We start from the raw sequence: 26,049 nt of genomic DNA, 5'->3' as shown, positions 1-26,049 counted from the left end.
CTATTACATCCCCCTAGCTAGTACATCCAACCACTAATCAGTGGTTGGATGTACTATTCTGATCTCAAATGTCATCAGCTATAAGTTAAAATAATAATTAACAGAAATAAAGACTTGAGTCTGTGCGTATTCAATCTATACAATGTATTCCACTTAATGAGTTGAGTAGCTCAATGTAAAGGATGTACATGCACACATGCATAGTGTGTATTTCTATCTTCAGAAGGACATTGAATCGCTTCAATTCGTTTTTCAATAAATTGACCCTAACCCCATATTCAGTTCACACCTTAAGCCAAACCCAACCCCAAAACAGCACTTCTTCTTATGAGCCTTGGGCTTTGAGGCCCATAAGGTGCAGTAGGTCCTCACAACGTAAGTATTTGTTGGAAAAATTGGCCTTACAAGGTGAGAAACACACACATACACGAGCACACAAGCCTAAGCCCAGAGTCGCTTGCAACAAAATCCATTCATATTGGATGATTTACTGTATTGTGCTCAGCGTGCTTGCTTCTGGGAACAGAAGTGGTCATGCACTTTCACAGAAGGTGTGAAATATCTGGAAATTGGCTGCCTCACTGAGCTACAAAAAGCCTTGAAATAGCTTGTAGAGTTTCTTTTTTTCTCTTTTGGTCCCATTGATTTCCAACAAGGGAAGGTCAGCAACAGAAAGACACTGCACAGTCCTTATTCAATGTATAAAGACAGAACAGGAAGAGCCTAGAGACTTACATTTCAGTAGACATAGATTTTACAGTTCAAGTAACTCAGATTATTACATTAAGGTTAATTGCTGGATGGTCATATCACAATTTTCCACATAGTTTTGTTGGTTTCCATGAAACATTTGCATGTTCGCCTTTCAGTCCTATAATTATGAGTCTAAGTTGCTTTAAAAGGGAAATCTAACTCAACGTCTCTGAAATGTACCATCTGAAGCCAAAACCAAACACACATCAGCACAAAACCTCAACTGTGAAGAAGTTTAACGATGTCTGATGATTTGGAGTTCTTTGGGGTCATGAGACCCAAGTTATTCTGGAGTCAACCTGAGGTCATCAGGGGTTTCCATACGATAATCCGGAAGACTTGGTGCGACTGAAGTCCAAAACTGTAACTTTGTTACATTTTCACCTGTCGCGGTTTGATAAACAAACTCAAAGCCTTTGAAAACCCTGTTCGACTCTCTCGCCTGTGGTGGCGCTGCTGCACCAAGAGCCACTGAAGGGAAACGACACGAAAACCTCTGAACAAGACACTGAGCGCAACTTTGTTCTTCACAAAATGAAAACGAAAATAGACGGCGTCAGATTTTAGTGGTTATAGGATTCCTCGAGCTACACACGCACGTTTGTTTTTATTTACCCAGAATGCCCTGCTGTAGTTCGCTTCCTACAGGTTGGAGAAGGTTCCGGTACACTTTGCATTCATATTTGCATTTAAACCACACCACAGTTCAGCTTGTCCGAACTGAGATAAGTTTATAGGTGGACCAGAGTTCGTTAGCTTATTTTGGTCAGAGGTCAGTTGCTCACTCACACCTCCGCAAACGAACTGATGGTCATTAAAACGGACTAAACAACACTGGTGTGAATGCATCCTTAGGCTATTTGCAAAGATCTTTAGGTACAAAACTGCAGCTACGAGTCTCACTGTATGTTGCGTTCAAGACTTCCCTCAGTGAAAACCTAATGTCCACATTAGGCAGGAACTAAGAGTGTGGCAATAAAAAAAAAATAAAAAAAAATCTCTGCCCAGCGCAGAGTTCAGACAGTTTGAGGTCTGTCCGTCCGCTAAATTAGCTGGTGAAGCCGGTCCACTCTCCACGCGCATCCTCCGGGACCACACATGCACACTCCCAGTATCTCTCCTCCTCCCACTCTCTCTCCCTCGCTCTCGCTTTTCTCTTTCTCTCTCAACACACACACACACATACGGACTCTCTCATATAGGAGGATCCCGGTAGAGAGCCGGAGATTGCACATCCGAGCGAGCACCGAGGCGCACTACTTCTTTAACTTCCTCCTCCTACACTCACACACACACACACACACACACCTCAGCATCAACAGGAACCTACAAACAAAAACGGGCCAGCTCCAGCTTCAGCCTCCTCCAGACACTGACACACTGCTCATCATCTGTTTCACTCCGGAAATCCTGCGGATTTTTTTTTGTTACCTTTATCTTTTTCTCAGAGGATCAATTAAGGCGCACGTACATTAGGCGGTGCTGCACGGGAAATTTAAAGCGACGGTGTGTTTTAGTGTGCTTTGTAGTGTGTGTGTTTGCGTGTGTGTGTGTGTGTGTGTGTGTGTGTGTGTGTGTGGGTGCTGCAGTGTTCACCTGCATCCTCGGACTTGGAACGGAGCAACAGCCGCCGCCGGCGCATCAGTGAGGTAAGAGATGCGACCACCTCCGTTTACCCGCATCATCCCTTCACCGTTCAGCTCGGGCATTTGTTTTATTCCTTATTCCTGCAGCGGGGAGTCTTTTTTTTCTTTCTTTTTGCGTGAAATGTAATATTGGAATTCAGTTTGATTTCCATGCTTGTCTGAAGGCAAACCGACGCAAAGTCTGCGCAGGATTTGGAATCATTTTGGCGCGATAGTTACTTTTTTTTTTTTTAAGTGAATTATTGGTTGATTTTTTTTCTATTTCCTGTCCTGCCCAGTTTCAGCTCCTCCACGCTCTCACCTTGTCTGTGGGCCCTGTGGAAGCCACGGCTGTTACATAAAACTTACATTTATCTTCTGTTCTTCCTTTCCTTCCATCCTCTCTTCATCGTCTTCCTCTTTGGCCTGAATTGTGAGGGGGAAACTCACAGATATGATCAAAATTTGCAGGATACACTTATAAAATAAACTGTTAGAATTTAACCCTTCATGTAATGATATGTTCAGATTTGATTGAATTTGACTTCAACCGATTTTTCGGAAGGGACCCCTAAATCTACTTACTCAACAAATTAATTACATTCTTTTGACATCATTTGCTCAAATTCTTTAAATTAATCAAATCTTTTCTAATCATTCTAGCATCAACTGACTTTAGAGTCAACAAGCAAAAAGCTATCTGTTACTTTATACTGGAATAATCAAATTGAATTACAATACTTTGCAACAATGCACTAAACAATGAAACAATGTACATGACTAAATCCAGAACCATCTCCCTAAATATGATATAATTCAAAAATAGCTCATATTTTCTGTTGGCTTTAACTGTAAAATATTTCAACTAGTTGTTTTGTCTTCATTGAGCATAGTATTTAAACGGTTTCAACCATTTATATTCTGAGGTCCAAATAAAAAAAAAATGCAAACCTTGTGGATCATCAACAAATTTTTAAGAAACAAGGAAGTAGCTGTGTGTCTGTGTGTGTGCACTGAAAAAAGAGGAAGGTGCTCAACTAAAAGAAACTTGTCAAATTTATTTAAGCTTGCTTAGCTTAATAAATGTAGTACTTCACATATTTACTTGGATGAGTGTAATTTGATTACTTGCAACAAATCAACTCAAACTTTTTTAAGTTGGATCGCCAGTTGTCTTTTTTCAGTGTGTTTAATCGTCCTTTGGGAAATGCCTTTAGATGTCTGTGAATGCAAAAAACTTTATTTGACTTAAAATGAACTCTAGTTTAGTTTTACAGTGTAACTGCTGTAGGTTTATCATAATTTAATGGCTAGAAAAGAGACACTAAATCCCAGCCACAGCTGTCTCTCCTGCTCAAAGCGAGAGAACAGGGAAGTTTGTGTCAATAAAATTCCTTTGAATTTTGCCGCCTTTCCATGGATTTTTTCCTGACTCCAGAGACGTAAGGTGTAGTCACTGTGGCAGAAATTTTGCTTGTATTGCTTAAAATCATGCTTACAAAAAAGATCTGTGTCAAAGGTGAAAGACATCTTTATCCCCAAAGTACTTTGTGGATAAAAGTCAAGATTAACAAAAATTTTTATTGAACTAAGTTGTCTGTTTCAACTTTCGTGTTAAAAAAGACCAAGACACAATTGGTTTGTGGTTAAATCATAAAACTGTACTGAAATGGTTGTTCTTACAAATTAAATTTGAGAACAACTTCTTAAACCTAACATGTAGGGTTGTAACAATCCCTAAAACTCAGAAGACAAGACAAGACATTGAGTTCACGAGACCGAGACGATTCAGGATGACTTTCTTTTTCTGATTTCTTTAGATCTCTTCACACCTTAGGACAGCGCTTCAACTTTTCATGTTCTGCAGTACAACTTTTACCATTTCCCTGTTGCTATTGATAGGGTGCGCTGTGATTGTGATGTATCTCAGCATACCCCTAGTGATGCTTTCTGCCTCTTTCAGCATCTGAGCAACTTGCAGTGCCTACATTTTGATCGTGTCTTGTCTGTCAGTCCGTTGACATTTTATCGTCTCTATCGGAAACTTAGAATGATGCCAAACAAATGACTTGTTCCTTGTTGCTAGTTATAACTCCTACTAAAACCCCTACTAAAACGTTAGCAGGCAAAGCCATCCTGACCACAACTAGCTAGTGCACACGAGACACTTGTACAAGATCTTGTACGAGCACATCTTGTTATACCTCTATCAGTCTTATAAAAAAACACAGCTAAAATGTGTTGTTCATCGACACCAACTTCATTAAGTTTATGAAGCACAGCAAATATAAGCTAATGCTAATTTTAGCTAAATTTGACTGTAGCATTAGCTCTGTTACAAAACTAGCTAAAGCTTGATAAAAACTTAACATAGAAACCTTCTCAGCCATAAGTCTTATGACAGTTCTTAACTTATACTATAAATATTTTTTAATGATATGAGCCATAAATATATCAGGCTTGACATTTACTTATAGACTATGTATACAGAAAATTACTTTGAGTCATCAGCTATCAAAGTGTACAAAATGTCAATCTGGTGGGGAAATGAACATGGTTGGTACTAAACATCCCTTGGCAGATGGCTCCATTTCTGATCATAAAAACTCAGTTGCACAGTGACACGGGTTGAAATGAAAAAGAGCCCATTTTTGAGCACTGTATGCTTATTTTGTCACCGTTTGCTGTAACATTTCCATTTTTTAATAGTTTGGTAACATTGTACTTTTTGGGGTTCAATTTGAAGTTTTAATTTTGTTTCTTTGTTGTAGTCTTTAATACTTCTAAAAACAATCTGCTTCTTGTATTATTTTATTACTGCATTGAAGTATATACGGTCTATTTGAAGTTGTTTTGTTACACCATAAGTATTTAATGTATTTATGAAAGTTTTATTACACTGTAGGCATTTTGGGTCCTTTGGAAGATGCTTTGTTATTTAGTAGGTGTTTCAGGTTCTTCTGAAAATGTTTAGTTACCTTGTAGACACTCAGGGTTCTCATGAAGGTTTTGTTACATTGCAGGAAGGATCTTTTAGTTGTGGTATTAGTAGCAGGTAATTATTTTGTCTTTGTTAGGGTTGTTTTATAGCACTTTATATTTAGCTAGCAACTTTACAAGTTTGCTCAGCTTTACTGAAGCTCTTTTGTTGTGCCTGTTGTTTTACATCTGTCCATGGTTCTTTCCACTTAAGATATGGTTGTTCTACATTTTAACAAGGTTTGTCCTTTTGCTACAGTTTTCTGTCATCATCACCATTTTACATTTGTGTTCATTCAATTGATTTTTTTCTTAGCTAGCCGCATTGACTGACTCTTGGTCTGCTGTCCCCTGTATGTGTACTGGGACCTAGCATACACACATCATTCCATCCAGGCTAATTCCATATCGATTAGACTCTATTGACTGGATATGTCTGAATGCAGACTGGTGTGATATCATCTGTTTTGGTTTTCAGGCGCTCGGTTCTCACCAAAGAGCTGAATAGATGAGCTGGCTTTAAAAGCTCAAACACCGTTTCTAAGCGTCAAGAAGTTTTAGCCCTTCAAATCATCTCCTTGCCAGTTTAATGAAGAGAAACATCGTCTTTTTTTCTCCGTTTTCACTCTCCGCTGGTCAGAAGAGCTCTGCCTCTTCCTTTCTATTTTTAGCCTCTATTTACAATGCAGTAGCTATAGAAGCAAGAATATCTGCTCACTCTGATCCAGTCTTCTGTCTTTTACATCTTATTATTGTTCCATATTCTTTATTTTATCTTCCCTTCTTCACTCAGACTCAGAGTTTTTCTGCTTTTTCCTCTTTTTGTTCCCTGGTACATCCCTCAGAGAACATGTTAAACCCTGGCAACACACATATCCCCACACACGCACACACACATGCACACATACAGTAAAAAGGAGTGCTGGGAAGTTGGTAGAGTAGAGGGGAGTAAAGGTTAATCTCTGGATGCTCTGACCCAAATCACTATCTGACCTACATATCACCCCCAAAACAACCACCCCACTGTGCCCTCCTATCTGACACCCAAACTCAGATTATTGCTTTTAAAGCAACACATGCACTAATACAGACACAAGCTATACCACACTTAAACCAAACAAAAACAGGTCTAAGAGACCAAAAAAAAGGAGGTTTATTAAAGAAATTGCAACAAACTAGTGAAAAGTCCAAGTTAAAGTTGCACTTCAGATATTCATTTGGTTTCTGTGACTGCTGAGATCTTGCCCACAGACTCATATTTATAGTACTTATTTTGTTCTGATTGATTCACAGGTGTAAAATTTCACACCACAGTCCAATATTTAGTAACATTGCACCAATTTGCAAACTATTTACATATTGTTTTTAAGCATTCTTGAATGATGTCTTTGTCTCATATTCCTCCCACAGGGATGCCATTATTTATCTCCTTAAGGCCTGACTGCCTAATAAATGTTAAAGACTTAAGGAACCCTGTGCAATCAAAAATTCTATATATTTTAAAAGAATTTTAAGTTGTGCAGTAAATGTGCATGGATAAATTCGCAGGTGATTGGACTGTGAAGATTTTCAGCTTAATAGTTATATTAGGTAAAATAACTGCAATATGATGTTAATAGTATCCATGGCTTCCGTCAAACTGTGCGGTGATGTATCTTCCATGTTAATACCCTGTACAGGACTCCGTTTTGTTATTATCCATCCATGTCCATAGGCTAAGCCACATTTTCCACATCCAATTATCAGAAAGACTTTTTGAGTGATGCTCTTTGCTGAACTCCATCTGCTCTTTGATACATAAATCACTTCATCCTCCAATCATCCGTCTTATTTCTGTGACTCGTGTGTATGTGCCTTTGTGGGGCCTTAACAAAAAGGTGCTTTTCTAATACACATATAAAATCGACCTCCTCCTGGCAACCTTCCCAGTTCTCTTCGCTTTCAACTGGATGCTAGACTCCTAAGCCTCTTCTATACAAAACTGCCATCAAAGAGCAGGAGTGGGTGCTAGACCACTGCCATGTTTTCTTATGGTATGACATAAGATGATTCACACTTCTATACAACCTAGACTTATAGACTGCATCGAAGGCATCAGACCACTGGCAAAATTGAGGTTGGTGCCAGAGGACCACTTTGAAGAAGTGTGGTTGTAAAAAGTCCAGGAAGGGGAATCAGGTTTTCCACCGTAGCAGTTACACTACCTGTTCCTTCTTGGCTCTATTAAAGAACAGGTATGAATTTCCACAGCCAGATAATAGGTTTTGTGCTACACTATTGCATGAGTAGCTGTGTTTCCATTGACCATAAAATTGTGCGATGGAAACTCGCAGATTTTGCAAAAAGCTCTCATTTTTGAATGAAAAGATTTTGCACTAAGATGAGGTGGTTTTTGTGGCAGCTGGTGATCGAAATGTGATCAACAACCAAATGTTGCTACTGGCAGAAAAAACGAAGGAGATGACAGGAAGATGACAGTAGGAGGACAATCGTGTGGCATGTTTTTTAAAACAAACTTATTCAGGTGTGATTTTAATTGCGTCGCTACTTTAACGGAAACACTGCAATTGCGAAATTGAGGTTTTTTTCAACATTAGCGGAACATCGACAAAGTTTAGGACACATTTGTAATGGAAACGCAGCCACTGAGAACACATTCGGAAGTCCCAGTTTCGGGCACAATTTATATATTTAACTCTACAGTCTCATGGAAGTGCTATAATGGCTTGACTAAGAAGAGACGAAGAGAAAAGGAACCAAAAAAGAAAAAAAATACTATGGACCCCTTGGTATTCATAGGTGATAGGGAACATATATGGTGATCGCTAAAATCCATAAATAATTGAGACCCTGTCTAACAACATTAATAATTGGCTGTTTCAATAGTTCAGACACCAAATACTATAGAAACTGGTAAAAAGCATACCATCATCTGATTCCGGTCATCAGTCGATTCTTTGGGTGCCTCCAATCCTTTCTTCATGCTGGGAAAACAGGAACCAAAGATTTTGAAATGTATTAGTATTGGACTGGAGATTCCCAGATGGCATCGCAGACGTTTAACTTCAGTACAGTTGGAAAACCTTTGCAGAGGACAGTTTGCTGATCAGATTAGGGTATTTCCTATTACTGATAATCTTTTTAAATCCCACAACTGAAAAGTTTCGACCGTTCCACAAAGACCTCTCTAAACAAATCTTACACTAACTTTATAAGGTCGCCTGTAACAGTGATCATTACAAGCAACTGGCTGGACCTCACTGAAAGAGAAGGTGGAGAGGCTACTAATGCATAGAGTAATGGATTAACTGTTTCAAATGTGTGCAAATGCACAGAGAGCACTTAGTGAGAGGGCATTTGTAGAAGACAGCAGGAGACAGACGGACATCGGAAATCTGAGCGCAGTGAAAGGTACAAAGTGAGTCTGCAGCTGAAAGGAAAGCTGAATCGACTAATTATTTGGTCTTAAGCTTTACGGCATATGACGACACTAAATCAATGGCCCAGCAACAATCTTTTCTTTATTAGCATTGTGTTGTGTCTGAGGTAGTTCAGAACATGAATATAGGCAAATTTACACGGCAGGGTTTTCAGTGACTCGGCAAGTAATCTGACACGGCAAGGGAGAAAGGACAATAGAAAAGAAAAAAATACAACAAAACAAATGCGTGAGTCTATTGCTAGCAGGAGAAATGACTCGTTTTGCCAAAGCCAAAATAGAAATCCTACAACTGCTAAAATCTGACGCTACTCCATTTTTTTCACATTTTATGAAGAAGAAAGTTGCGCTCACTGTCTTCTTCAGAGGCTTTTCTGTTTCCTTCCATGATTATTGGTGCAGCGCCACCACAAGTGAGTGGCTGAACAGGCTTTTCAAAGTGTTTAGTTCATTTGACACAGTGCAGTGTGAAAACGAACCGCAACAGCTGAACATGTAACAAAATTGCAGTTTTGAACCCCAATTTTGAATCGAACTGAGTCTACCAGACAATCGGGCATAAAAACACTCCTAATGTGCACACTGCTAACCTGGGACTACTAATGATATGCTAAAATCACAGCGCCATCACATGGCCTGGCATGACAACTGTTCCAAGGAGTCTAAGCCCCGCCATCTGAATGTGGAACTTTTTCCCAGTCAGCATCTGAAACTGCAGGAAGTTTCCAGGCAGCGGTCTCGTGTAAACCTAGCCTCAGAATCTACTGTGATTTCAGTGACAGGAACACGTGGGCAACCTGCAATGCAGCTAAAAATGTAGCAGAAAGTTGAAAAAAGAGAGCTTTAAGATGCATATGGCAAATAAATATTTGCCAGTAAGGAAATAGGAGGTAAAGTGCTAACAGAGGTATGAAAGAGAAAATGATCGATGGAGTCAGACAAAAGAAAACATCCAGTCCTGCTGCCGTCTCCGGAGGATGCAGCTGAAATCTGATCTAAGGCAGGAAGTGGCCATCACTCTACCTCCCTGTCTGCCGAACACTAGAAGGAGACACACACATCACGGTGTAATATTGCACCTGATGTTTTCCTCTTATTAACTAAAGGACACATGCGACTGGCCTATTAATTAACTGCTGTTTTAATCTCTTTTAGTCGCAGTCCAGCCTCTGTTAAAACCACCCCCCCCCCTCCTGTTTAATTGGATTTTACAACAATGTGCAAAAAAAGGGATCATCATTCTCTTTTAGGTAATAAGTAGTCACTCTTTCATTTTATAGAACAGGAGTCACAGTTATAGCTCTGGGCTTTTTGCAGCAGTCGGCAGCGACAATAAAAGTTTTTATGTAGAGCAAATGAAAATAAGAATAATGGGAGAAAATCCATGGATTTGTAGAAAAAAAAGGAAAAAAAATGTTCAGCACATTTGTAAATATGCAAAGCAGTCATCCTTCAAGTGATGGTTCAGCATTTTAGAAGTGAGGTTCTGCTAAAAAAAAAAAAGAAAAGTCAGTAATATCTTACCAGATAACTATTTATGTTTTTATTTGGTGTTAAAACAGACCAGAGGCCTAAACTAAGAGAAGTTCAAAACAATTTCAATATTGATTTATTGTTGTTATGATAAATACTGATTAATGATGTTTTAAAAAAAAATAAATAAATATAAATACATTTGATTCAAATCTCACTTCCTTATATGACTGGCATCCAAAAGAAAAGTATTACAAACTAAGTTCTGTATTTGTGTTTATGATTGCTGTGCCATGCAGTCACACCCAAACAGTTCCCTGAAAAGAAGTATTAAATATTTCTTATCATCATTTTTATCGTTATCACAATACTAGGAAATATCGTGTTAAATCTTTTAAGTCCATAACACCCACCCCAAGATTAAGATGGAAAAAAAATGGAGCAGTTTTGAAACCATATATTTTTAAAACCAGTCATGTTGACTTTCTATTACTGGAAGGAAGTTTATATTTTCTTATCAGATTTTTTTATTGGATTTTGTAGTTCTTTTCGGTCCAGATTAAGAGGGAATACGTTGGAAGAGGTAGGATGTGGCTGCTGAAGGTGTTCAGCACTTGACTCCCACTCGGAGGTTTGGGGTTTGAGTCCCACTGGAGACCTTCTATTTTTAGGTTTTGACTATGCCAGAGGTTTTGTGTGGGAGGAGCTAAGCGGGCAGCAGGACATTTATCCTCCGCATTTTTAGTTGCTTTTGTCTTTACCAGAGTTCTGCCTCAGCTTTAACATGGACTCAAATGAATGATAAAAACAATGAATTTAAAGATGAAAAATATGAACTATGAAAGTTTTTTTTTTAAATCACACTTTCCATTCAGTGAAATTGAGGGTAAATCCAAAGCTGCTATGCTCTGCCTCCGCATTCACTAAATCCTCAATTACATAAATTACAAGGCATAAAAAGTTGTTTTTTTTCTGTGCTGAAGCATCTCAGTTTTTAGTGCATATGACTTCCCCTATCATCTGAAGCTCGCATAAATATGGATGTGCATATTGTTACACAAGTATAAGGAGAAAGACAAGAGGGGCACAGTGTTACTGGGACAGTTTAATGGCTACAGAATGTGGGTGTGGAGTGAGAACAGAAGTCAGGAAAAAAAAAACAGCGGAAGAGGATGAAGGCCAGATTATTGTGAGGAGATAACCACAGCCATGTTTGGCAATCTGGAGTTTTCTAGCATGCTGTTAATATTTGTTTTATTAGTTTTTGATGTTCAGATTCATGTATGCTATAATCTTAAAAAGGAGATATTGCATATATTTTATAGCGTCATTTTATAGCACAATAGAGTAATTATGTTATCTTCAGTTGTTATAAAAATCCAGTACATATCAAAAATAACAAAAGAAATTTGTCTTTGCAGTTTAGCGCCTGGAAATTGGCCCCTATCTCTTTAAGAAGCATCTCACTATCTGGGAGCTGACAGAGTTTCATTTCATTTCATTTCATTTCGTTTATTTGTAGCTAAACAATAAAGGGTTTTTTTGTCACTGTGCAGAAAAAAATCCTTGTATTTATGTTTCAATTATCATCAATATCGACTGATATGAAATGCTTAAATTGCTTTTTTTGGGGGGTTTTTTGCCTTGTCACCCAGGCCTACAGAACGCTTTAATGGTTTGGAAATTATTACGTTTTGAAACCTTGGTATACACTGCAGTGGAAAAGTATTTGCTGTCTTAAAAAATTTATTTGATTTTAGATTTTTTTTTGTGACACATTGAAATCTTTCAGATCGTTAAGCAAATATAATACCTGACATAAGTAACCTGAGGAAATACAAAATTCTGTTTTTAATTTATGTCAGTTGATTTAAGTTATCAAAAGACACATCAATGTAACATTACCAGCACCATATCATATAAAATATGGTATGATTCTGTACTATACCATACCACGCCACGCTGCGCTACGCACCATATCTCGTTACTAGTAACTTGACTTCAAAGTAGACAACAATTTAAATCAATTATTGGCTTACATGTTATTGTATGCTGATTTGATTAAAAAAAATTGTCTATTAAAGAATCAAATCTAGCCACCAGATGTTCTGTTTGCCTTTCACTCGTTTTTCTTGCCTCAGTAATCTCTCCAGTCTCAGTGGATGTAAAGGTGAGAGGAAGATTCGGTCACACAAAGACTTCCATGGGAATTGGGACAGTGCAAAAGTACAGGCTGTTCTTTTTCTTCTTTCTGGCAGGAAAATCCAAATGTTTTCCAGTTTCTCTCTCTATGTCTTCTACTAATCTACTTTACCATGATTAACCCTGATAGAAAGAAATGAAAAGTGTTTTTACATATAAAAAAGAAAAGAAAATTTGAACAAGATTACTAAAAGAAATGGATTTTATTTTCCATTTTTTAGAGGATACAAATACATTCTATGGAGTAGCAATTGTAACTGCTCAGCAACAAGCCAGTTGTTCTTTGTTGTGCTCTTGCCGCAGGGCACTGATGTATGGAGTCGGCTTTCTGTTTGAACAGTGTGCTATATAAATATAACTCTGGTCTCATCTCTATATGCGCAGGTAGAACAACCCTATATCAAGCTGCAGCCATGGATGAGATGGACCTGCCCCAGATGAAGAAGGAGGTGGAGAGCCTCAAATACCAGCTGGCCTTCAAACGAGAGAAATCCTCCAAAACGGTCACAGAGTGAGTATATAGGCCTCAGCTGCAAACCCTTACAGAGAAATGTCTGCAAGGTCTGACTGCACCATACAGTATTCATACCTGTTGTACGTCATACAAATGCCATATCCAAATGCCATATCATGTTATTCCATACTGCACCACAACATAATATGCCATTCTATACCATCATACCATACCATATCACACCATGACATACTGGGAATACAAAAATGGTTTTCATTTCTTTCTTTCTACAAAGTTTGGTCAAGTGGATTGAGGACGGCGTTCCCGAGGATCCCTTTCTAAACCCAGAGCTGATGAAGAACAACCCATGGGTGGAGAAAGGCAAATGCATCCTCCTCTAGGGAGAAGAAGCATCCATCCTCCCAGGACCTCCCGTATCAACAGTAACCCTACAGATGATCCCTGAAGCTGACCCGGACTGTGAGGGCAGTGGCCGGACAGCGCCCAACGTGCCCTCACCATGAATGTACTACAGCTGTTACCCCCCACCTCACCCTAGACACAGGCACACACACAACCACAAGGGCACAGAAACACTCACTGACACTCGCACACATCATCGCTCTAAACCTTGTCTGACTCTTTCTCTGCAAGTTTATTCCTGCCACGGCAATCTAGCATTACTATGATATGAGAGCAACAATCATTACTTGTACTACACTGGTTTGTATGAATATACTGTTTGATTATTTATTTATTCTGCTGCCAATTGCAATCTTGTTTTTTTTTAAGTCCCACTTTAATGCGTTAGTGATGTGTAATACAATGTTGAATCACATTCTCACTGCCAGACTGACTGTAGGTGGAAGAAATGTAAGACTTTCATTATCATTAAAAACATCGTCATATTTACTTACTTTTAACTAAAATGAAAGATTTCCCAAGTAAAGAGGTTAGTAAAAGAAATAAAACTTACTAAAACAGAGAATTCACCAATAACAATGCTTAACAGTGAGTAAGTAACTCTTTCAATACAAACATTTGCTTTTACTGTGTAATTGACATAGATGTACATAAAATACTGATGTTAAGAACAGCAGAGAAAGATCTTGTAAATCTTAACAGCTTAGCTAAACGTTATCTGTTAGCAAACAGTTCAATATAGGTCCAATCCATGCTAACAAAATAGTCTCCAGAATGGAGCATGCAGGTGGACATGTTGAATGACCCTTTTCAAAGTTTGGAATAAAGAAGGTCTGTTTTGAGTATATTTGATGATGAACTGGTAGCCCACTTTGTGCAGATTGCTTTCCAAGTAAGACCAACAAATCAGCCATTATCATGGGTTTTTGCTTCAGTTTGTTCTCCCTCTGCCACCATAAAATTCAACTGCAAGCTAGAAATTGAAACCATTAACTGTCTGCATGCTAGCGCTATGTTAGGCGTAATGTTAGTCTTTTAAAATAATTGGCACCTACTGGTATGCCATTGGTAATTAAACTTTTCACTAGATTTGTAAAAATTTGTTTGGTTAATTGTATTTGAGACACTCTTGTTTTCTTTCCAGACTGATGGATGTTAGCAACATTTTGTTTTGCTTTTTGAGTTCTTTCAGCCTAATTCATGTTGTCAGAAAGGCACTACAGAAGTGATTTCTTAATGCTACAGATCGTTCAGTCATCACGCCTAGGGGTGAAATGAAGAAAAAAATATCTACTTCAAAAAATATCCATAGAGGTGTGGTTTGAGTTTTCAGTATAAAAGCTAATTTAATTTATTAGCTGTCCAGTCCTTACAAAATGTAACAGTGAAGCATACTGAAATACAACAAAATGTCTCTGGGTTTAACTCTGCTAGCATATTAACAAAGTTAGCGTAGCATAAACGTGAAAGTCATGAAGTATGGCTTCTTTAAACAACAAAAAAGAATGAACTTTTGGACAAGTGAAATACAATTAAAAAAAATTAAAAAAACACCCCTTACGAATTGTGAAAAGAAGTTTTGTCATAGCATTATATTTAGACGCCTCACACAGTAGCCCCTTTGCTGCAGCACTCACAGTAACATTGTTTTTTCTGGTCACCAAATTATTCACCTGCCACACTGAAAACACAAGAGCAAAAGGAGTCTAATGATTGGATCTAAGGTAGCTGCCTGGACTGGGGCAGAGGGTGAATAATCCACTGCTTTGTACAGGGGCTACAAAACATTTTTACAATTAGTTAGGCTGCCCAAAATGTATTTCATAAACATAATGAAAACATTTGTCATCAATATCATATAGAAACACAGCAATCAATGTAAATGTAGCTAGCAGCAGCCTGCTGCTTGCTAAGTGTGCTGCTACATGTCCAAGTAGCTAATGTTTTCCTGTGGTGTAAAAATCTGACTGACAAGAAATCACTTTAGTTGTAACGCTCTCCTACTGAATGTGGCTACTACAACTGATTGAAGAATACCTCCGTGAGTATACTTAGCAATGTTTGTGCAGACTACGCTAGCACCCAAGCTGCTTCCAAAACTAGCTTCCTGTAATGTATGACTGCTGCCCTTTTCAGATTATAAAAAACTTCATTTCAAGGACAATCATCATATTGAGATTTAGCTTGAATGTCATGATGTCGGTAGTTCTCCAAGCGTAGTCATAGCAAAGTGAAACTCTGGGTCTCTGGGGCGGGTTTAGGTTTCTGCTCCCTCTCATCCTGAACCACAGCCCCTAAAGACCACGCACAACCGTGGAGACCAACACAAGAAACCTTTCACACGCATCCCTCCTCACATGTATAGACGGACCCCTTTAACTTATTAACTTATTTATTTATTTATTGAAGAGAACTTTCCTTAACCTTGAGCTTTTTTAAATAGTCGCAACCTTTCCTCTTTCTGTCCTCCTCAAAAAAAACGAATAAAAAAATAAAAGAAAATCACAACAATAAAAATGCTCCACCTTGCCAGATCACCATCTACTACTGCCTTGTACACAGTTTCCTTAAAACGAGAATGTAAATATGTGGCATGAGGTTCCGACATCACTGCTGACCTCAGAGGTGGCCTGTGAGTGCATGTGACTGCAATCTTATGTTTATGTGTGCATACTTTCAGAAACAAATCTGGACAAGAGGCTCCCATGTGGGCTGCGAAGCGCAAATGCAGCTGCATCGCACACGCACGCACACGCATGGGAGGCTGAACAGATCAGCAACAACACACACACACACACACACACAAATGCACGCTACTCAGTGAGAATGTGTACCAAGGGAGGCTTGGCAAGGACAACGGAGTCTGGACGCGACTTGGGACAGCAGAGCTTCACATCTTCTATGTACTGTAGTAAATCAGATACAGTTTGTGTTTCAGCGGCTGCTCCTGGGAGTTTTACTCTACTTCCAAATGAGCTTGAATTATATTTTAACTTTTATTTATTTATTTTTTGCTATCATCAAGAGTTGCTAAGTAAGTTTAGTCTACCCATGGGCTGTGAAAACATGTTTTACAGTCCAAAAATCTGTTAGCCGTAACAACAAAACTTAAAAAATAACCAGTTGTGTTCAAAGTGACAGGCCTACACAATGCAAGCAATGTCAAAACATAAAAAATGCTATATTTGTTATTCTACAAAAAGTATCAGAAAAGATATGTTTAAGTACTTCACGGAATTTTCTCTTCTGTAAAATGACCTCTTGATGCAAACTGACTCATGGTCCCTATGCAATAAATAGGCCAACACCGTAATATGAGAAACATTTCCATACCACAACAACACCTACCACGTTTCCATCAATGTTTATTTTTTGAATTCTCATTTTAAAATATCTTATATGACTGAAACAGCAAAATTCTAAATATCTTACTCAATTTCACAAAAAATGTTTTTACACTCACCTCAAGCGTCTTTTTGCGTGGGCCTTTGTAATCTCTTAAACACATAATTTTTTTCAACAGTGATATTTGTTTCTTCCTCCTTACATAAATGCTGCCTCTTTGATGCCATGTTTTCTCTCACACAGTTAATGCCCTCAGTAGTTGAACTCCACACAGCTGCTGTTCAAACGGACCGCTTTCAGTGATTCTATTGCACTGAGCCAGCAGCCTGGCTGTTGGGTCTCTTGGTTTCTACTACTATACAACACCTGCTAGTAAACTGTTTGTAATGTGTAAGAGTTTGTGAATCAGTAGTCCAGTGAAAGCAGTCATTGGACTAGTGATTGGAGTAGAAGTGCTGTTACTTTGAACACAACCAAATCCACAAAATGACATCTCAACAAAGATCTAGAACAATGTTCCTACTATGGAAGAGCTTCCTTTCAGCTTCAATTTGCTTCTGGGCTTCAGGGTTGTAGCCTTTGTACCGTCCACCCGAGTCCTACTGATTATGGTCTTCAATTCTGTCATTTAAAATAACTTTAACATTTAAAGGACTGAAACGTGCTCAGTCCTAAGGGGATCACATGGAAAAGCACCAAATTGTCTGGACTAAACCGACAAAAGACGTACATGAGAGGACTCCTGTCTCTGCCTGTCCCTTGTCTGTTTCATGTCCTGCTTCTGTAGCTTTACTTGTTTGGTTTGTTTTTCGATGAGCTAAACTTGGATGTGGATGTCTACTATTACAACATTACGACTGTATAAGACCTTGTCTAGATATTTAGCAACATATTCTATGTGGGAGTGCTTTGGAAAAATTATGCATCAGATCAAAAAGTCCTAGTATAAGAATGATAATGAGCAATAAATTATAGACCGTTTTTTTATTGAATGTTTTACAAAAACATTTACCTTACTGAATAAAGTAGAAGATTTTTAGACAATCTGGTTGTCTTGCCTGTTTTTTTTTATACTATAATAAATTCCTCTGTTGTACTAGAGATCCACCCGCTGACACAGAGACGGCCCTCAAGAACAAACGAAGTCTGCAAACTGAGGCAGGATTTTTTTTAAGACTTGTTTTCATCTTTCAGCAGGACAAAAGCATTAAACGTTCAATCAGGGTAACAGCGGATTGGTTTAAATTAGAGATGCACGATGTAACGGCATCAACATCAGTATCGGACGATGTTAGTCATTTTCTTAACATATCAGCATACTTCTGATAAGCAGACCCCGGTCGATATGAACATGGTGGTCATGAAGTAATGTAGATGATGTGGTCGCTTTTACAGTGTCAAAATTGTAGAAAAATATAGGATATCAGTAAATATCGGTCAGCCGAAAGAGCAGTGATAATATCAAACATCAATATTGGCTAAAATTTTTATATCAGTGCATCCTTAGATTAGAGTAGTGCCTATCCGTGTGATGGAATGGCCCACTCAAAGTCCAAAACCAAGTGAGGATTTGTGGCAAGGCTTGAAAATTGATGCTGACAGATTTTCTGCACCCAGTTTGACACAAGCTGAGCCAATTTGTAGAGAAAAATACATGCTGCACTTTTCAGAAATGTTAACGGTATGCACTAGATTGTGTTAGTCTTTCCTGTTTGATCCCGATAAAATACACGGAACTTTGAATTTATGGTGTGACAAAATGTGTTGAACTTTAAGAGGTGTGAGTATCTTTTGCAACCACTGCACCCACACCTCAGATGATGGTCCACGAAAGGGTCACAGACTGTTGGAATCATCGTAAGGAGTGACGGGACAAAACGAGGCGGCTGAGGAAAATATAGATTTATTGCAACTGATCTGCAAGATTTCCTCATCTGCTGCGGCCATCGTCTGTATTTATAGCGATAAATGTTTAAATGAATGTGTTAACCTTATTTTTACTGTAGTAGATCAAATGTCAACACAAGGAAAGACTGAAAAACAGAATGCTGGGCAGGAGAGCACAAAGAAAGAGACAATGCAAACACTTCATCCACTCTACAGCTTCTACAGATCATGAATAATAGAGAACGAAATATATGGAAGGACTTTTTACCTCCTGTCAGAACTTTTTGGTCTCTATTTCTGTCCGACTGAGGCTTTTTCTATGCCCTGTCCATCCTGACTCCATACTCAGTGTCAGTCCACACAGTGGATTTTAAAATATGAACTGATGTAGCAAAATATAATTACCAGCTTCTGTAAAAAAACTGTGTGTAACAGATTGAAACATGTCATTCATTCCACATTTAATTTTGATGAAGCTCTCTCCCCTTGAACGTTCTTCTGAGACGCACCATTGTTCAGGCGAAAGGTCACTGAAAGACAACGTAGTTGGCTTGTAATTTGACTGAATTGGACTTTTTTAAGATGCATTTAAACCTCATGTTGCCAACCAGGCTTTCTGCTCCGTTGTGTAAGACCACCTGATACCAAATTTTGCTATTTGTTCAGTAGGTTAAATTTTTTTTAAAGCATATTCATTGTTCTCTGCTTAAAAATTCCAAGTTCATTTTGTCCAACATTAACTACTTTTATTTACAATAAGTTTTTCTCCAGCAACTTCTTAAATGTTAGTGGATCAACTCTCAGAATATAAATAAGCAGCATCTGCTATCAGGTTTCTGCCTGCATGTTTAGGTCTACTTCACACTGACTCATGAAACCTGCAGGTGAAGTCTGCTACAGTAGAGTGATTGTACTGGCTTTTTTTTTTTTTCAAAGCTGAGTCTGGACTGCATTTGCTTTAAACTACATATGCAAATCTGTGTGAACTCGATGCATTAGCTCAGGTTTTCAGGTTTAAGTCTGACTCCACCGTCTCTCTGCCCGGCTTTCTCACCAAACAGGTTTAAAGAGGTGCAGCAAAAGCTAACGAGGTGGATTAGCAGCACTTCTAACAACCGATGGTGTCATCCATTACATGATGTGTATGTTTTGGGCTGTGGGCTTGTCTGCTTTTGAACTGCAGCCTAGACACATATTTTCAGATTTATTTTTTTTTTCAGAGGTTTTCCCAGTTCTTGTCTTGAGTTTGAATGTATAATTTTGACCTTGTGTGAATTCCTGAAAGTCCATAATAAATTCAAACTTTGAAAGAAATTGATGATTGTATGACCAGTCCAGCCTGAAAATGCAGAGTTCAGATCTGCATTCCCAGACAGTTCAGGGCTCAGAGAGAGAGAGAGTGAGTACATCTGGATGTTTGTATTTGCATCCAAATAATCAACGCCATATTGTTTTCATTGCCAGATGAGCAAAGACTGAGAGTACTTTGTCAATCTGATTAGTTCAAGTTTGCTTAAACAAATTTGAACAGGCTGTTCATCCAAATTTCAAACAAATTAGTTTTGAAAGTTCCTGCCCGCGTTTTGAATGGCAGCTAATGACGACAACGCAGAAACGACTGATTTAAAAGAGAGTAAATATACAGCAAAGTGAAGTCTGGGAAAGTTTATATGTTCAAGGCTGTTCAAAGATAAAAACATAACACAACAAACAGAAAAAAAAATTACATAACAGTGGCAAAATAAAGAGAAACAAAGGAAAGTTGTAATCCAGTCTAAAATTAATCTGTGTTCCAGTTATTATTAGTCAAAACAAATGAATTTTTAGACCTACTTTACTGATAAACACTGTAAAAGGAGACTGCTTATATGTTTTCTAGTGTCTTCTTTCTGTCTCCTCTGTCAGGACATACTTGGGAGAATATATGTTACATGAAATATAGATATAAAAAACATTTACAATAAACTGCACAGAAATCCCTTTGTAAGGTCGAAGGAAGACGTCTAGATTCCTGTAAGGTGGGACAGCTGACTCTAACGCAGGATGTGTCTGTCTGCTTTTAATGGGTCAGATCCCCTCAATCCCTTCCACACACACCAACACACACACACTCCCTAAAGCACTCAACCCCCCATCAACCTCAGTGCTAAATCCTAACCCTGATTGTCCCTTTCCCCTAAAATCCTGAAACCATCACATCTCCTACACACATACACACACACACGCACACACACACACACACACACACACACCAGATTCATCCTCAGTCCGTTTCCCCATTCTGTCTGCAGTCAGCGCTAATGCATGGGTTAATGGCCCTCTAACCCCCTCTCCACTCTCAGATTACACTCTTGCACACACCCACACACACACACACACAAATGTGTGCACGCGTGGATTTGTGAGTGCACATTCTGGTCCATGAGTAGACGTACACACATAGATGCAAACACACACACACAACGGAGGCACTAATGGCCTGCTGGTGCTCTACACAACCCTTCACGAGTGGATTAGGATTAACAGTCCACCTGCAGTACCCCTACACACACACGCACACACACGCAAACATACAAAGAATAAAAAATGAGAAGCAATCGCTAATGTAAATTCAGCTGTTAGTAATGATCTCTGTCTCTGCCACACAACCACACAAACAAAATACATTTCCAGGTGATTTCTCCACAACTGATCAGGGCTGGTGCAGGAACTGGACCGAAGCTCGAGACATGTTGAGTCTCATAATGTAAGTTTCATAGATGGAGATGAATAATTTACAGGGAGAATCTGGTGGAATGACACATGAGGCAAAGAGATCCGCAAAACATGGAAACCAGGAAGTATGATAGAGGAACCAGAGGAGAACGGTGAGATAAACAAAGCTAAGTACTCTGAGGAAGTAGTGGGGAACCAGAGCAAAATGGAAGGCAAAGCAAAAACAAAGAGAACGGAAGAGGAAAGGAAACCTGAACAGTAACAGAAATTAATACTTAATCTAACAGAACAAAACCAAAAATCACAAACAGTCCAAATAACTAAACTAACACAAGAGATAAAGTAAAATGGCAAGATATAATAAAGCAGCAAAGAAACCAAAACAGAAAATATCTTAAACTGTAGGTTCGAAACACTTATTGATAATAATAGACAAGTTATTCAGAAGAACGTCTCCATTGTATGATGTTGCCACCGCTGGGTTTCAGGACCTGGATTGTTTTTGTTGAGTAGTTTGTCCTGTTTTAGTTTAGTGTGAAAATGTTCTGTTTTGTTTCATCAGACCAGAGATTGTTGTTTGTCCTAGTCTGATAATCTCTAAGAGAAATTAACGTCCTTCATTTGGCCACTTTGCGACAAATGCAAAGTGGCACTGACCTTCTGGATGCTTCTAGTTCCTCAAAGGAACACTAGACTATCACCTTAGTAACCATTGGGTTCTTGGTCACCGAGGCGCTTCTTCACCGATCTCACTTGGTCAGATGTAGGTAGGGTCCTGGTGGTTCCCAGATTCTAACATTTTAAACTAATGGAGACCACAGTGCATTCTGGGATGTTTAAATCTGCCTAATTATTGCTTGTGACCTTCCCCAGATCTTTGCTCCAACGCAATCTGGTCTCACAGGTCTAATAACTGTCCCCATGACTTCATTGCTTGGTTTCTGCTCTGATGCACACTGGCAACCACAGAGCCTTAAATAGACAAGTGTGTTCCATCCCAAATCATGTTCAGTCATCTGGATTTACCAAAGGGGCCAGAGGAGGAGTGACATCTCAAGAAGAATCAGTGAAAACAAGATGCACCTGGTTCTATTTCAGAATGATGCTCAGATACTGATTATGTTTAAATGTTTCCTTTTATGCGTTTAAGATTTATGTACCCCCTAAAAAACCTGCCCTCAGATCATTTTTTTTAATAGGTTTGGAGTATTTATACTATAATTATATTAACTTCTTAATCTAAAATAAGGAACACCAGCAGCATCTCAATGGTGCCTTACCTTTTAAAGGTAAGTTTGTGAGTCAGAGCTCTACAGAGCAGAGCTACAGAGGTCTGTTTGTGTTTCCTCTCTCAGGTTGGCTATTTTTGGCTGTCGAAGCAGTCCGTCTCCTCTCCGCTCTTGCTCCTTACTCCCTTTGCACAAAATATTTTCCATCTTTCTCCGTCTCACATCTCCCAAAGGATACGACCGACGGAGGATCTGTCTGGATGCCAGGTCCCAGAGATTATTGAGCTGATCTGCTGCAGCGAATGATTCTCTGGCCTTCAGGTGACCGCACCGCATCAAGGGTTAATCCTCGAGAGCTACAGCTCAGACTTCCACTAAACACTCTGCTGTATCCAGATGGAGCAGTCGAGACTCCCAAACATTTTTACAAGTCTGCGCCAGCTTGGGATAGTTTCAGTGGCTGACACCTCAAATGGCAGCAAGATTCTGGTGAACATTTACTGAGAGTCTGAGAGAGATGATTTTCTGCTCTATTGGTTGACTTTAATGCTCTTGGACAACAGAGTAGCAGACATTCAGTCTGAAAACATTTATTTGGGAGCAAAGCTTTAACACGATTATATGCAGTGATAAACTTACAGAAAACTCATGAATATTAACTCACTGCCCAGTTGCTTGGTCCACAGCTCTGCTGTCGTTCCCTCTCACTGCTCTCAAAGTGTAGTGTAATGTTCAGCCACACCAGATGGCCCGCAAACATAGAAAGGACTGGTGGATGATAAGTGGCATTTCACAGCCCCATACTTCCTGGTTTGTGGAGACCAAACTAGAACATTCCTAAATTAACACAGTACATTAGACGTGAGAATGGAAAGTGAGCACTTTCAAGTTTCTGTTAACATAACCACAAAATTCATGGGGGAAGGGGGTTATAGCAAAAGCAATGAAGATGCTGCTGTTTTAACACCAAACCTGGTATATATTGAGTGGAAAGGTATTTGCCACACATAAAGGTCCTCAACACGTTTTTTGTTCATACAAAGGTCAGATCCTCAAGTAAATTTTAAAAATCAGACAAACTTAGACTGATTTCAGTATCTTAAATTTAAATGTATGTGAAAAGTATTTGTCCCTTAAAACTAAATAAAACTGGTTGTAATAACTGCCATCATACATTGTTGATAGTTGGAAATTGTCATAATTTTCTTGTTCACATGCTGCTGCTGAATCCTGATCCTGATTGCTCTAGCCTCGTCATCCTTATCACAGGCATCCATGTCTGACCTCCTGATATGTTTTTACCTTCTAATCATCACCCTTGACTCGGTCTCGACCTCCCTTGGCATTAATCTCGACTTGGTCTCAAAAACACTTGGTCTTATCTGGATCTCGATAAGCACTGTTAGCTTACTAACAGGTCTTACAATCTGGTCTTGGTCTCGACTTGCTCTCAGCCCCTAAAGTCTTGGTCTCGTCTCGCTCTCCATACATTCAGTTAGCTTAGCTAGCTAATGTCACTATTCTGGTCTTTGTCTTGACAGGCCCTGAGGTTTTGGTCTTGTCTCAATAAGCTCTGTTAGCTAACTAACATTACCAATCTGGTGTTGGCCTTTACTCGTCTCAGCAATTAATGTTTTGGTCTTGTCTTGTCTTGATCTTGATACGCTCTGTTCTTTAGCTAGCGTTACCAATCTGGTCTTTGTCTTGACTTGGTCTTGGATTATATGGTCTTGACCACAGTATTACCATTCTCCCAGTTTACCTATTGATCTCACATCCTGAGCAGGAATATGGCGACGGTGCAAAAAAAAAAAAAAAGAAAAAAACAGGAACAGATGTCCAGCAGAAAGTAACACAACCATCTACCTGGACAAGTTCACTTTAGACAGAAGTAAAGCTAGTTCCTGAAACATGGAGAACCTCTCTGGATTAGACCACTTAGACTCAGATTAACCTTAAAAGTCAGCATCTGAGGAAGGCACAAAGTTCCTTATGTAGATATCATCTAATGCAGTTTCAATGGTTGGTATAAATTAATAACTAACCTTTCTAAGTTAACCCAGTAACGATCCCATTTGAGCGCTACAAGATCAATCATTTTTCCATCAAACAACTTGTTTGTTCGGTTCATATGAGGCGTGAGGTCAGCTTAGTGCTGAGAGAACTAACAATCATTTGTGGGTTGTGCTAGATTACTGTGATCATTCTTTGTTCTGTATTTTGGAAATGTATGTGAATTCATTATGTTCAGGAGAACCAAAACCTTTTTTTTTGTCTATAAATTGCACAAACCAGAGATGCACAAGAAAAGTATCAGAATCTTTGGTGCATTGCGCTGCTTCGTGCATCATCGTCCTCAGTGAAAATAGAACATGGTGGGTTGATGCTGTATTGAAGATTTGCCAAAGGACAGACATGTCAGCATTTATACGTGGTTAATCCATGTGGAAGTGCTGTTCCTCACGGAGGATAATCCTGATAAATTTCACAGCCATCCATGTCTGGCTCTACTAAGATCATCTGGGTTAGAAAGCGACTAGTTGGGTTGCTTTAGAAGTCCACTGTCCTCTGTTGACATAAATGTTCTCAGAAAAAAAAAACTATAATGCGCACAGATGAGGCTTTCTCCAGACAAACCCTCCAGTTGTATTCTGGAGGGTAAAAATGTATTATCACTTTATAACCAGAATGTTTTTTTTTAAGATGCCATGATATTATTACCTATGTCCCATCGGACAAGGATAATACAATCATGATGACGCAAAGAGCCAAAAACAAAAAAAAAAAAAAAAAAAAACAAGGGATATGATGCAGCTGAGTAACTCGTTATTTAAAATGCAGACCCGGAAACAAGGAAGTCTAATGTTGATAAATGCTGGCGGCATTAAATTCTCCGTCCTCGTGTCTGCTGTGCACACATTGCTCAGATGTGAGGCTCCATATTCTAAGACACGAGGAGAAAACAAGAGGGTACAAGGAATGAAGACCAAATGTGTCTTATTATCCAATTATCTTATTAGCTGGTGTTGACTGGCCCTTTCTCTTTTTCTATCCCCTACATGTCCAAACATTTTATGTCTCTCATGCTTGTTAAACAGCATAAATGAACATTTTTTCTGGTTTTTGGAAGCAGCAGAAAAGATTAAGTAAATAAAGGTTACATATCTTAATTTTTTTCCCCTCTACATTGTCCTAATGTGTATTTCTAATTAGCTACATTTTTACCAACAAAGTACCTAAAAAGTCAGCAAAATATTCTTTTTTTTTATTAACTTAAAAATCATGAAACAAATCAGTTATATTAGCAGAACTCAGCATTCATATGTAATTTTTGTAAATTTGACATTTCGAAAGCCATGTAGTTATGGAGTTCCACAAGGCTCAGTGCTTGGGTCAGTACTTTTTACAGTATACATGCCTTCATGAAACACTGGGCAGCACTGGATAACTTCCATTGTTATAATAATGATACCGCCTCACCTCGACTGTGGTGGTGCTGCACCAAGAACCATTGAAGGAAATGAC

At 38.8% G+C, this 26,049-nt stretch overlaps 1 protein-coding gene across 1 annotated transcript; it reads left to right on the top strand.

Moving 5' to 3' along the window:
- Positions 1 to 1,978: 1,978 nt before the first annotated feature.
- gng13b (guanine nucleotide binding protein (G protein), gamma 13b) lies at positions 1,979 to 15,819 on the top strand. Its single transcript, XM_007573122.2, has 3 exons — positions 1,979 to 2,402; positions 12,856 to 12,982; positions 13,221 to 15,819. The coding sequence occupies exons 2-3, from the start codon at positions 12,885 to 12,887 to the stop codon at positions 13,324 to 13,326; spliced, it is 204 nt and encodes a 67-aa protein (XP_007573184.1). The 5' UTR covers positions 1,979 to 2,402; positions 12,856 to 12,884; the 3' UTR covers positions 13,327 to 15,819.
- Positions 15,820 to 26,049: the final 10,230 nt, after the last annotated feature.

This window comes from Poecilia formosa, unplaced genomic scaffold, assembly GCF_000485575.1.
Source record: "Poecilia formosa unplaced genomic scaffold, Poecilia_formosa-5.1.2 Scaffold319, whole genome shotgun sequence".
NCBI lineage: Eukaryota > Metazoa > Chordata > Actinopteri > Cyprinodontiformes > Poeciliidae > Poecilia > Poecilia formosa.
This window is presented reverse-complemented; position numbering and strand designations above follow the sequence as displayed.